The following is a 14,823-nucleotide window of genomic DNA, read 5'->3' as shown; positions in this document are numbered from 1 at the left end:
CATCAACAGTGCACTTCCTGAGTGCCTGACATATTCTGCGATTTTCAGAAGTGAGTTTTTACCCGTTACAAAGTAGAGTTTAAAGTGTATTCCTAATACTTCTAAAATCTTCTTATGGGAGCCAATAATGTGTGTTTTGTAGGATATTTTAAAAAACTGTGAAAAGAGGTCATCGTAAAGAGGGTGTATCTCCTAAGAAGCAACATAATAAGGCCACTCTCTGGCTGTCTCAGCAACGAGGCAGCAACTGAGGGCCCGATTCACAGAACTAACTTAAGACAAAATCCTAAACTTACTACTTTTGGTATTCACAGAAGGCATTTAGTAGTAGTAAAGTTAGGATTCTGTCTTAAGTTTGACTTAAAACAAACTTAAGACAGACTTAAGACAGACTTAAGTTAGGATTTTGTCTTAAGTTTGTCTTAAGTCTGTCTTAAGTCTGTCTTAAGTCTATCTTAAGTTTGTCTTAAGTCAAATTTAAAACAAAATCCTAACTTTACTACTACTAAATGCCTTCTGTGAATACCAAAAGTAGTAAGTTTAGGATTTTGTCTTAAGTTAGTTCTGTGAATGGGCCCTTACATTCTCCAGTTGCATTACATACGGACATCCGCTCCACACTTCTACGCCTCAATGCCTCTACACTCTAAGGCTGACAGCCGAGGAGCAGCCGAAGGGCGCAGCCAGTTCTGCATAGTCTGATCCCTCGCTCCTGATTGTTTTTTTTGTTTTGCCGAGCGTGTTGGATTGCTGGCCAGACCGTACCAGACCTTTTGCCAGCCGAAGGCACAGCCAGGTCTACCAGGACTGCTCCCTGCAGGAGATCCAATGGCCGAAAGGGGCTGACAGAAAGCCCATTCCCAGAACGGACCAGACCTTTTGCCAGCATTGCCGCTTTTCACCACTGCCTGAGCCGTCTGGGTGGAGAGCGGAGAGAGAGGCGCAGGAATAGACGAGGTGTTGTGCCGCAGCAAGGGGTAGCAGGCGGTAAGGCTTAGTGCCACGCATGCCTCAGGGCTGAGCGGAAGCGGCCAGCGGTAGGCTGGTGCGGCATGCTCTACCTGTGGAGGCCTTGCCCTGTCTTGTCCTGTTCTTTGAAAACCTGCTTTGCTCTGCGCATTTGCTGCTCCCAAATTAAAAAAATTATATTTTATTACAGTGTGTCTGCCATTTCACAGCCGAATTCTCTTGCTTACCATCCACTCCCACTTCCAGGACCACCAGTATCGCCCTGGGGGTTGCCCAGGGTTTCACAGAGCCTTGGAGTTTTTTTTATTGACTAGCTACCCTAACTCCCTCAACCTCCTCAGTCTCAGGCTATTTATTGTACCTTCTGCAGCCAGAAGGTCGCCAGAAGAACTGGGGCTGGGTTTGGGAAAGAGAGAAGAAGGGAGCAGAAAGGAAAGCAGAAAGAAGCGAGAAAAGTGGAGAGGTGCAGATCTATTGTCAGAAAGGTCCTGGTTTTGGCTCTGGTCTTTTGAACTGCTGAGCTGATATTGAATTTCCAGGAATTGTGTTTTGGATCTTGGTTGCGGGCTAAGCAACAACTACATTGACTCTAGACTTGCTTTCATACTTAATTATCTAAGTTTCACATTAGAGCAGTTTCACTGCTGCCAGTTCTGCCCCGCGGCCAGGCAGCAGTATTTCACTCTCCTACTCATATGCCCCTGCTACGCTTTTTATTTTTTGTTATCCCATTTTAGTTTTATTTAGCTCTATTTATAGCTCCAGCAGGCCCATAGTAGGAGTGCAGCTGTGGTGAGGTGTTTCTTCTTGTTGCTCTCTGGTGGTAAATCTTCATACCATGAGGTCAGGTCGCCTCAGGGGATCATTACAGCTATTGTTGCAATCACAGCCACAAAAAAAGTGGAAGACTGCTAAGAAAAGCGGACTCAATCCCAAAAGGATACATCACATGGTAACAAGATGGAACTTGAGGAAAGGCCGGCCCATACTGAGGCAACATCAAGTATGGATCTTGTAAAAATGGTCCCTGACCAAGCATCAAAAACTGTTACAGACTTTGGGTTCCAGCTCTCCAAGTCCTGTGTTATGGACTATTTTAAACAATCAGATAAAGTTCAAAGTGAGGTTGGGGTGTCTTTATCCACATCTGCCCTAGTAAACACATGCTCACCGATAGTTCAGGCTTAATGTGATGGTGCACTACTTCAGGGTGATGATCAAGAGATTGCTCACAAAAGTCTGCTGATAATATTACTTCATGTTTAAAAGCAACTGTTGTAGAAAGAATTCCATCTGAAAGAGGGCATTCCCATATAACAGGAGCTAAAGCCCAAGTCCATCTCAAACCTGTCTCAGAAGTCTCTCAAGTAAACTAGTCAGCAGCTCAAATTATGCTGCAGGCTCAAAACGATCCATCCCTTACAGGCGGAAGGTAAAGCTCAGGCTGTAACCACCCATTACAGGAATCCAAGCGATTGTGATGTCTGTTATTTGTCTGGGTGATAATTTAACTATAGCTTTCCTAAATCTTCTATGTGTAAGAATGCAAGAGTCTGCAAGAGTAGGAGAATCTATAAGTCAGTCACCAACCAGAAAAAATTGCATAATATTTTCTGATTCATAACCAACTTCAAAAGTTTGAAACTCAGAAGATCTGTCCAGGGGCATAAGAATGCAAACAAGATTGTACAAAGTTCCCCAAGGGCAGGGAAGGGTTGGAAGTATAGTAATAATAATAACTCTCTCACTGGGAATGATGTAAATGGTGTAGAACCATGACAGGGAGTAACGTAATCCCTATCGGAACTAAGGATGCCTCACACAACTAAAAAGCTGGACGACCGTTGTCATCCTACCTGATGGTTGTCTTGTGTCATCATTGGCCTCCTGCTCCAACGACAGGCTGGCGGTGCAATGCCTGACGGGTAGCACAAATATGCTACTCTTTTGGTGGAGTTCTTTTGTTCCTGGCCAATGGGTGCATGTGTGTGAGGGACCTGGGAAGTAAAGTAGTGAGCGTGAAAAGAAGGGTTAAAAAAGGTCAGGGAAGTCCACTTCAATTGCTTTATTCATGTGGCTTACTGCCTTATTAAAATGATGAAGGGAGGGGTACCGATGCCGAGAAATTAGGTGGTTCGGCTCCGTTCAACCCTCACTTGTGGTGTGGTCAACATGTTTCATGCCTCAACGGCAATTCATCAGGACCTAAGAGTGCTCATCGACTTATGAAAGAAGTTTTCAAATACAACCTGCGTGGTAGAAGTACCAGTGCAGTGGGGTGTCTGTGTCCTACGGGGGTTCACGCCCTGTGTGAGAGGGAGAGAAAAGGAGGGACTCAGTATCACCTTGCAACCCAAAAGTGATTCTAGGTAAAAATGCATGACAACAATTGGAGCAGTATATATCCAATAATTCATGTAAACAGCCCACATTGAGGCACAGTGAGAGAGAATGAATAAAGGAATCAGGGGAAAAGTCACCGCAAAGGTCACGGAGGGGCATACAAAAATTAATAAAACCAGATTGATGCTTGTCACACATTGTGTGTCACAGCTAGCCGGAAATGGAGCCATCAGCACTTCACAGGGGGGTGAAAAAGTGAAACAAACAAGGGGTGTCAAAAATACACAGTGTTAATTTCTTACCCCTTGGTCTGGGTGAGTGGTCCCCACGGACTGTCCTCGTGGGGCCTGAGCTGTAAGGTGAATACCTGTAAGGGAAAGGTGGGATGGAGGAATAAAGAGGGAAATGGGCAATATACCCATGATTAATACGTCCTCTAGGTAGGAGGACCACAATTGATGTCACCGTGGTGAGTCAGATTGGCCGGCCAGACTCATGGGGTCCGGCCAGGGGTCCCCGGCGTCTCAAGGGACGTAATCTGGGCCGGACCAGCCGCGGATGCATTAGCCCCACAAGTCCACATCAGGTAGCGGACAGCCCCGCCTCCCGGGGCCGATCACGGTCAGTCTGCCCAGGGGGAGATGTTCCCCAGAGGAGATCGCCGTAAGTATCCCAAAGGAGGGGGCGGGCCTGACCCCAGTCCCGAGGGAGCCTGCAGGTGCGGCACCCCTGCAGCGGCCAGGACCAGACTCGTCCGTGTGGGTGTTTACCGGGGCACCGGGACCGGACGGCAACGAGCAGCGTCGGGAATCAGGCCATCGCGGGTGGCTCGGGGATCCCCGTGAAAGTGAGCCCCACCCCTTACCTGGGATGCTCGAGGCAACTGCCGGTAGCACCTACCCCTCCCACGTCGGCAAGTACGAGTCGCAGGACAGCCGCTCGTCAGGTGGGGGTCTCTGTGGTGTCTATATACACGGCAGCGAGGGCGCCATGTATGGGCGTGGCCAAGGGGCGTCACTGGAGATCCAGCCCGGAGCATAGTGAAGTCTGATCAAGTAGATAACTCCTTGAACTCTACAGATCTTTATTTTTTTTTTTAAATATGATGTTCCCGTTTTAGCAGAAGAATGTCCACCCCAAACACCAAAGTTTAGAAAGTTCAGAAATGTGTTGGGTACAATGGATGCAATAACAACAGCCTTAAATTTTCATTCTAAAATGATTTAGACGTGGAGCTATTAAATACTCTAGCAGTTCATGTGGCGGGTATAACATGGCTGTAGCTGGGGAAGTTGGGAAGCCAGAAGTAGGTTTGGGCCTCGATATTGTAACAGATAAAGGCCCTACATTACAAGGGAAACACTAATATAGAAAGAAGTCAAGTTCCAAACTCCACAGTCTTAGTTGATAGTATTAGTAGGGATTCTCCGCTAACAAATAGGGCGAGGAAAAGGCTGCGCACGGCCCGGAACATAGCCAAGAAGATCATGGTCTCACTGGCCAAACCAAAGGACTGCTATCCTATCTTTATATCAGCCAGCCAGAAATTACAAAGGCAGGATTATTCCCACAAGGGTGCAGAAACTCCTTTTTTATTTTACTCAGTCAAATTATTTGAACTTCCAATCAAAGAGCGAGGAAGAGAACCTTTCAAGGGGCAGTAGAAAAGAGTCTGCGACTGTTAACGATATTGTGGTTACCGATATATAGTGTACCAATAATGGGACAGTCCTTAGGCAAATTGACAGCGGGACTCAGAATCGGCAAGAGAGTAAGCAGTTATGGTAACATTAATAGAGAGATAGTCTGTTATTCAGAAACAAAGACCAAATCAATAGTAAACAATGAGGATGCGTTTTTGTTTCAAGATCACACAAATAGATGTATGGTGCCTATCGACGTGATGGGAACAGGTCCAGTGCCACAGAGAGAACACGATGTTCACGAGGACATCAAATCAACTATTTAGCCAATGATAGCAAACTAGGCCCAATAATATCATCAAGGTTCATGCGAGAAAACCAAACTTCTAATTCGCGAAATTAGTTTTTCACCCTTTATACAAATCTAGGGGCATTTATGATAGTCCTAATTGGTGCTCAATCTTGAAGTGTTTATCTCAACCGTGACTGATCTATCATTTATTAAATCTACTAATCTCCTTTCAGTACAGTTTAAACAAATACAATTTAACTCATCTTGTGAGCCCACTATGACAAATTGAACCACCAAGAAATACTGAACAAAATTCTAGACAAAAGTTCTTATCCAAAATTGGAAAAGGAAAGAAATAAGGTTTAAAGTAAAAAGTCAATCCCATTAGTCAGAGGTGCGACTGGCCCATTGAACAAATCACTTTGCAATATAGGGCTTCTAATTACCAATACATTAAAAAGTGTGCGTACCTGTGAATTGCTACCCAAAAATAAAATGCCATTAGATGATTAGACATGGCTTCCAGCAACCCTTGCAAATGTGCCTTTAGGAGATGAAAACTGAATTTTGACTGCTGCAAGTGGTAAAGAGATACAACTGAGAATATGTTCTTGAAATGTGCATGGGCTGGCCAATTTAGTGGCAGACCAGATATTTTCTTATTTTTAAATACCTTTGAAATTTTAATGTTCCCAGAAACATGGAGAGAATAAGTAAACCAATTGCTTGGGTTACATTCATTAATCTCCTTGCTGTGAGCACTAATAAATTAGTCTGTGCAAAGGGTACTTTCATTTTATATTGCCACTGAACTAAACCTAACAGTATAGGTAGTTGCTTTGCAGTTGGAATGGTACAATGTGTTTTATTACAGTACAACTGCTATTAAATGGTAATATGTATTGTTTGTTTAAGTGCAAGGAAAAATAGGATGGCCCAGCTGTATACTTAATGGGATATCATAAGCTCATTAGCAATTTGGAATCCATATGTTCGTTCGATCATTTCTGGTGACTTTAACTTACATCTTGTCACTTTAAACTTAGATAGAAAGAGTACTGGTATTGCAAATGTATGCTGCAACAGTATGCACCAGCTTGGGCTAATCTTGCTAAAAGGATAAATCCTTGTGCAAATCAAGGTCAGCTCGATATTTTTTAAACTGTTCAAGTATGGCTCAATAATCAACTACACATTTATTTCAGAAAAACTGGGCTCACAAATTGTTGAATATAAGGTGACTCCTCGACTCGAAAGTGACCATAACCCTCAGATAATAATGCTACAACTGCCAATAAGTCGTAAACCCCAAATCTTATGAGCTTCTCAACAAGGTTCATTCTTCGAACAAGGGGTGGCCCAGCACTCAACTAATAGATCATGTGAATGGAACTTGTTTATATTGCACACATTTTAAGACTCAACATTCAGATAAGTATATTAAGATCTTTCCAAAAAGTAAAGAAACACTGATGGATTTTGATTGTAGTTATGAAAATCTTTATTCTTTTCTCGATTTCTTAAAATTCATACTCTACAGAGCATTCTGTCCTCATACGGACTTCTTCATTGCTCTGATGTATTTTAAGATCTTTATTTGGTTTAAAGGATTCTTATGTGAGATCGACGCTGAACCGGACACTACTTGTGTAGGAGTGGAGACACATATTCCAAATAACCTAATCTAAAAACATGAGTAGAAACTAGATCCCCTAGGATCCAGAGGAGCAACACGAATACACGTATTTGTGCTTTCGTAGCATATTGTCTTGTTTTTAAAACTCAAATGGATCGCATATAAGAATCCTTTAAACCAAATATGATCTATTAGTTGAGTGCTGGGCCAACCCTTGTTCAATTTGTTCTAGTGGCACTTGTGTCCCTTTTTGTTTGGAACATATGGAGGTTGTGTTCCAGGCCCCTGTGCACCATAAAATGCAACAATAGACCGAGCCTAGATAGGGTATTACTGAAAGGTGCAGAATCTTTAGCCTTGACTTCTCTCTTCCTTTGAATCTCTAAGGTTCATTCTTCATATAACTTGACAAGTCTGTTATGGGATTCGGATAAACAAGTAGAAATAATAACGTTTGCTGAAGCCATAATAAAGGATAATGACCAGTGCCGGTGGGGGTAGGTTCAACACTAGATGAATTGAATTATATCACCTCATCCTTGGTGGGTAAATTTCAAGCACGAAATCGAAGAAAAACAAATCCATCATTAACCCCCCCTAATAAATGGTTTTCATTTCAAATAATTAAATTAAAATGTTCCCTTAATAAAGCTGTACTGGAAGTATCTTCCCATAGATACCGGCAATCTTATTATGCACTTAAGGATAAAATGACAGTTCTAAGAAGATTTTATAGGCAAGAAGTTTGGTTGGCTAAATCACGTTGCCAATAATGGCTATGGCATAGATTACTACATGCCTCTAAATACATTAAATAATGTAAAAACGTTTTGGGAGATCATTAACAGCCTTGTAAGGGGAGGCAATAGAGCTTAAAGCATCAATAATATGGAGGAAGAATGGGTAAAGTATATTACCAACTTGTATGGTGTGTGCGATCTAGATGTGAATAGACAAGACTTGTGCTATAGTAACTGAGTGGATCCAACACAGGGAATGACCTGGATTTCACAAACAGCACTTTGAAATCTAGTGAGTTTTACATAGAGCAAGTGAGCAGCCCTAATTCAGAGAATGACTTGGATTTTATAAGCACTACTGAAATAGTCATTCTCCTACGCTGCCTTCGATCAAATGGGGCTCCTGGCCCAAATGGGCGTCCCAATGCCATATTCTGTGCCAATATTGACATGTGGGCTGAAGTGTTAACTCCAGTGTTCAATGAGGTATTGGCATTGCATATTGCCCCTGTATCCTGGCAAAGTATCATCGTCCAGCCCATTTTGTGGCTCATTTGACAACCCTGCCAGTTATCAGCTAATTGCCCTAACCAATGTAGACGCTAAGGTCTTTGCCTCCCATCTATTGATCGATTAGGAAAACTGGGCAGCTCAGCAAGAAATAATCCCAATTAGCCAAACAGGCTTTCGTAAGGGCCAATCTACCATTCACAATCGATTGTCCCTCACTTTACTAGCGCAACAGGCAGTTTAAAAAAAGCTAAATCTATATATCTCTTTGATAGACCTAAAAGCTGCTTTTTTTATTCAGTCCCTCGAGCTTTACTATGGAAAAACCTGGTAGATTGGGCCATTCCATTCCATGAAATTGCTGGATGCAATAATACGCCTCTAAACCAACACTTGGGTCCAGGTCAAGTTAGGTGACGGGGGTTTTCTATCACAAAAAATTAAAATTGTAATGGTCTTACGCAAGGCTGTGCCCTTGCACCCTGCCTTTTTAATCTATTTTTGCCAGATCTACTCCAGCACCTGAGCCTGTTAATGCCTATCCTCCAAAAATTGGTGAGGTGTATCTTAGTTATTTACAATACGCAGACGATACCATTTTGCTCAGCCAAACCGACTGATTTACAGAGGGCTAGAGGAGGGCCAATTGAAGTAGTAAAGACATACAAATATCTGGGTATTTTGTTTGGTAATAGAGTCTTGTTTGAAAAGTCATTTGAAAGACCTAAGGGTAAAAAACGCAACCCTAATTTATGCTTTTAAATGCTTACATTAAATCGTTGAGATGCCAATCATAAGTACATGTCCTCAAAGCCATGAGAGCAAAGTTACAGCCGACTATTACATATGGCTCGCCTGTTACCAGAGGGAAAGATGCGAAACTATTTGACATATTAGAAATTACGGCCTATAAATCAATCTTTGGGAGCCCAAGGTCAATTGGCTATGCAGAAATTAGATTGGAGTTTTGCCTCCGGAGACAGTCCATGGTGTCGCAAGAGTCATTTCAGAAATGTATGTACTATTTGTATTCATCTGACCCTGACTCTTTAGCTAACATCTGTTGGCATGAAATAATTCGTTTTGCCTATACAGATAACTGCCAATCTCACTTTTTAATTTGCCTCCAGAGTTTTGTTCTGCAAATAGGGCTCTCCGGACTGACAATGTCCAGTTTTAAACAAATCCTAAAAAAATACAAAAATAAAAACTCATTTAATGCAGATAAAACAGCCTTAGCGGCAAAAACATGGTTTGTGATTAATTCCCACCAGTCTCTGCAAATCCAGCCTTATCTGAATGGCTATTTCTCGGCCCAAATGAAAGAAACATTATTAAATATAAGATTGGGCATGAATTCAACCAAGAAGGGTACGCAGTCTTGGATTCAACAATGGCCAGGTACTAAATGTTGATTGTGTGGGTAGCCACGTGAAACCTTATTGCACATAGTTTGTGTGTGCCCTAAATTGCTTAAAATATGCTGCACACTATTATTTTTATTCCTTAAGGTTGGGGTATGGTAAGCCCATCAGGCCCTTATTTTATGTCTTTCGGGCGAGTCGATTCCATAGCTAAGTCAATTAATAAAATATTCAGCTAATGCTGAAAAATTATTGGGTTATCTTACTGAATTAGGAATTATAGTGGTTGTTTTTAGGTTGCTGTCACCTTGAATCATCATGTGTCTAAACTACTATGGTAATTGGGCCCTAAAGAATAATAATATATGAAACACTGATGCACTTGTATTGCTCATTTGCACAATGGAATTCATTGCTTAAAGTTCTAGCCCTCAGGCAAGTTCAGATAACAGGCCTCAAAGCATACAGATACACCTTATTACTTATTTTTACAATTGCCCATAATGTTACAGTTTGTGCACATTTGCACTTTATAGCATATTTGCACAATGTAACATAATGTGTAGAGTTTTTATTGTATATTTCTTGGAATGTATTCATAATAGGCTATCAGTTTTATGATTACAGTGTGTTCATGATAAAAGCTGTTTATATGTGGCATCAATGTTCTAGTGCGGCATGTAACCATAAAAACATTCTCTTGTACAGGCGCACATGTTTTAAAGAAACTTTTGTTTTTGTTTTCTTATTCAAGTGTTCAATGTTTTAATTGCAATTTTTTGTTAATCAAGCAATAATGAATTGATTTATTAAGCCCCCTACAATTCTGGATGCACCCACTGACTTTTTTGAACATTTCTTTATGTCATTAAACATTTCAATTTCAATTTCATCAGTCTTTATTTCGATTATAAAACCATAAAAGACATACTATCAAATGAATAAGCAGATACAATCCATTGTTACATAAATATTACCAATAATAAATAAACATTTCCATATTGTAAGTAATCTATCCAATTGGTCAATATTTCAATATCTAAATTTGTCAGATGAAAAAGTCTTCTGCTTGCACAATGCTGGCAGTTTCTTCCTGGCTTGCCCAACATAATTACATGAGAATTTGCATTTTGTCAATTACTTGATTTAAAACTTCAACCAACAAAGGAAACAGCAATTCTTTAAAACAAAAATTAAAATAAGATTGTTGGTTTTCCTGTGCCCGGACATTTTCCCTCAGAAAGATATAAGAAATGTGATCTTGACTCATCAGTTAAGGTGGCGTTCCTGTTTTGCCAAACTCTAAATGATACTCTTAAGTCTTCAGTACTTTAGGCCTATACAATTAATTGATCTCCATTTGCTGAGGATTACTCCATCATGCTCTAGTTGTATCTGGAGGCTCTCATTAAGTATTGCCTTTTCATCCTTGCTTCTCTCCTGTAACTTCCTGCTCACCTCTATTCTCCCACTCCTAACTGTGTATGTCATTTCACCTTCTTTGAGACAGCCACCTTAGTCTGTTCCTAACAATGATCATCAGTTCACTTTGAAATCATTGAAAACCTTGTCAATACTGATGAAAGAATCTAGTAGAAGGCAATCCCCTGATCTAGTGATTTAGTGAGTACAACCCTATTTCCCTCAAAGGGTGGCTCGAGTTCATTCTAGGATTAGTGCCCTGCTGCACACACATAGGTCTGTTACTTATTTGCTATATTCTCTGATCCTGCTCCGGGCATTATTTAGACATCTATTTTGAACCATAAAAATATATATATATATTTATATATCAAAGCACTTTGGGGTTCATCTGGACTGTGTTCAAACAATGTAAAAACTGAACATAAAAAACAAATTACTTTAGACATTCTTTTAAAAAGCTGTAAACTAGATTGTGAAGGATGTCTGTGTTAAAAGAAAATTCCATGCAGCAGTGATAAATAATATACTAGCATAGACTGGGTAACGGTGCTGTCTCTTCTTTATGTTTGTTTCTATTTAGGAGAAAAAGGCAGCCAAGGGGTTCCTGGAAAAATTGGTCCAGCCGGAGAAACAGGTAAAGATGTTTAACTTTTATTACCATTTTGTTTCTTTTGCATAGATCTTTGCCACCTATACTCACATCTGACCTCTTATCTGGAGCTCAAAATACTAGTTAAAATATAAAGCATTGGAGCGTTTGGAATATATAACATTGTGATATTTTTATCTATGTGTGGTTTGAAAATGTAGGTCTTCACAACCATCTAGAAATTTCAGAAGTCCGTTTGAGATGCAAACTGTGGAAAAGTGTTTCAAAGTTGTGAAATTTGAATGCAGAAAGACTTTCCGGTCAAGCATTCAGACAGCATTAGACATAAGAGCAGTTATGTTGGAACAGCCAATGTAGCTGGGACGTTTTCCCTTTCTCCATTCACAGATCGGGGACTTTAGATAAGTCACCCAAACTCACCACTCAATTCAATTTTAGTTATTGTCTATTGAGCCAATACTTAATTTATACATTGTTGTTCATGTGATTGCAATGGAATAAATCTACTTGAGAAAATTTGAATTCTACTGCTTTTTCACCTCTCTAGGCACGTGTTCTTGTCTTCACTGTGTACATCGCAACTGCATGCTTTCAAAACAAGTGACCACTGGAAATTTCATATATTCAAATTGCTAAGGTCCTGTTTCGGCATTGCATAAGCCTTGGAATGATTTATCCCCAGATGTTCTTCAAAGAAAGTCTTTTGTTTGACAGTATATCTAGGGTGGCTATTCTACACTCTTTCTTGGTTTGACTCATATCTGAGATCTGTTTCAAGCACAACAGCTGGAAAGCTTTTGACGAGCATCATCAGATTTTTCCATTTGTTTTTTTAAATCTTTTCCTACTTTGGATGTATTTGCCATAGGTCCCATATGTCAGGCTTCTGCCATACTTTTGCTAATGAAACTGTTGGCCTGTGGAGAAAGGGGATATCCATGCTTTATTATATGTCTAAAGACCACATTTGCTGCTGCCTCTACTTTTGGTACCGTTGCTTAATTCGGCAAATACCAGCTTAGGCTGTCAGCCCCTTTCACTCCCAAATAGGAATGTATATGTATTTCGTTCAAGTAATGGTTCTCTAGTTTGAATGTGGTTGTTGACTCATCTTTCTGATATTTTACGTTTTTTAAAGATTTTTCAGGTAGATCTACTCTAGTCGGGGATGTCAGTGCGCTTTTCGTGCAAAAATATATTGTCAACCATTCTCTGAAGTAATAGATTATATAATAAAAGGCAACAAGACAGCATGTAATCTTAGGCGCTATAAAAAGGAGTCATCAAGAAGGGGAGAGAAAGCAGGAAAGGTAGAGGAAGAATACATCGGAAAGGTAGAAAGCAGAAACACTGAGAAAAAAAACAAGGAGGGGCGAAATTGAGGAAAAATAGGGAGCTAGGCAAGAGATAACTAGATTGTCCTTCTTCTGTTTTGAGTGGAGAGAAGGTTGTTAACTGTTCAGGTGACAAGTTGTGAGGTTTCCTGAAAGGGGCCAATGTTCTCCTGGCCTCTCATGTGTTTGGAGAGAGAGTTTCACAAAGATGTTTACGACCCAGAGCTTTAGACACTGCTAAGATTCACTTGAATCTTTTAGATTTTCTTTAGGTCTGAGAAATACCTGGAATTTTTTATTGACAAAGAGAAATTGTAGTATGTCATGTGTCAATTAGAATTGAGTCACAGTAGCTAATGGCTCTATTTTGTTCTCTTTCTCACAAAATGAAAACAAGATGGTGTTGTAGAACCCTCCATGTCCATCTAGTGGATATGTTGACACATCCCTACTGCGTCAAAGGCATTTTTCAGGCTTTGTATCTAAACAATGTGACAATGCCCACTACTCTGTACAACTACCTTGTATTATCTGGTGAAAAGTGTGCCTGTATCATCTAAATTACAATACTCTTGAGCTTTCTATGACCGTTGCAAAACTTCTCACTCCCCATTCCAGATTCCTGGTTTGCTGGAGTTCTGACACTGCTGCACTCCTTTATATTGAGGGGCTGCCCCCGTGCATGGACTTTGACACATGCCACAGATCAGCCTTTTCCATAGCTTTTTGTTTTTCAAAAACAAACTCCTAAAAGGGGTAAAACTAATGACCCTCCACCAGTTTTCTCCTATAGTGTGTGGCTCATATTTAGTTTTTACTCTCCCACCCTCACTGACAGGTCAGAAAACATTAAAAAAACATCCAATCAGCCACACGATACTGGCGGATGGTCAGATAGCTAACCTTCGACAGACCCTCCTCCCTCGGGCTGCTGGAGGGAACATTAAACCAATGGAATACAATTTTAATCCATCAGCATAAACCTGGTGGTCCACCCATCTCCAAATTGAACCAAAGGTTTGGCAGAGAGGGTACTCTGTCCCTCTTGCAACTGAGTGGCCTTGCAACCAAACGCTACATTAGCCTCTTAGTCTGGGCTCCTTTACCACATGATCCATTGAAGACTAAAACAGAAACAGATAGGGGAATAGGCATGAATGCATCTGGGGTGCTAGTGCAATGTCTGGAACTATGAGAAAAAAAGCCTGGTTTGAATATATTCCAATATATAAATTGTAGATGCATTGAGAAATTCTCACTACTCCCCACCTTTTCTGTGCAATTCCTAATTCCGGGAAGGTACTCTGAATGAATTAATTGTAACCCCTTTATCTTTGGAGACCAGCTCATCGTAATTGTTTCCTTTAATGAATATTCTATGCCAGTTCCAACTGAGACCTTCAGGAGTTTTTTACTTATTGTTCGAAGAAGCTAGCTTCTTTCTACCTTTGCTTCAGACGTTTGGCTTTTGTCCATAGAACCATGAATTCTCTTCATCTACGTTTGACACATTTTCTTTTTCTTTTTTCTCCAACCACAGCTATCTTTAAAGACATTTTGTATTATGTAGTTGGAGGTTACAGTATTTTAGTTCTTACACCTAGTTTCTTATTCACTTTTCATTATGCACTGCACCTTCCGCACTAATGGAATTTTGCATAAAAACTATACTTCCCTGGACCTGGTTTAATTCCTCTGAAATATGAAGAATAGCACATAGCGTCCCTCCGTGGCTGTATCAGGCTCCAACTGACACTTTCGCTAGAGCCTGAAATGTATCTCAGGAGACTACTGATTAAAGATTCTACAATACAACATCCATTTAAAGAAACAATACTCTAAAACCCAAATCATCCCAAAACATTTGTCCTCCCTTTGCAACCAACAGAAAGCAAGAAAAATACAACTACAATTATTAACAAGATTTAGATTAAACAAACATTAGGCAAAGTAATTG

At 40.5% G+C, this 14,823-nt stretch overlaps 1 protein-coding gene across 1 annotated transcript in view; it reads left to right on the top strand.

The window, feature by feature from the left end:
* The window catches only part of LOC144754339 (ficolin-1-like), a 292,441-nt gene that overhangs the window by 104,433 nt on the left and 173,185 nt on the right, over nucleotides 1-14,823 (top strand). The window contains exon 3 of the mRNA XM_078642028.1: nucleotides 11,503-11,556. Within this exon, the coding sequence (XP_078498154.1) occupies nucleotides 11,503-11,556 (54 nt within the window). The remainder of the gene's footprint in view (nucleotides 1-11,502; nucleotides 11,557-14,823) is intronic.

This window comes from Lissotriton helveticus, chromosome 5_1 (assembly GCF_964261635.1).
Source record: "Lissotriton helveticus chromosome 5_1, aLisHel1.1, whole genome shotgun sequence".
NCBI classification, from domain to species: Eukaryota; Metazoa; Chordata; class Amphibia; order Caudata; family Salamandridae; genus Lissotriton; species Lissotriton helveticus.
The sequence above is the reverse complement of the archived record's forward strand: the minus strand, read 5'-3'. Positions and strand labels throughout refer to the sequence as shown.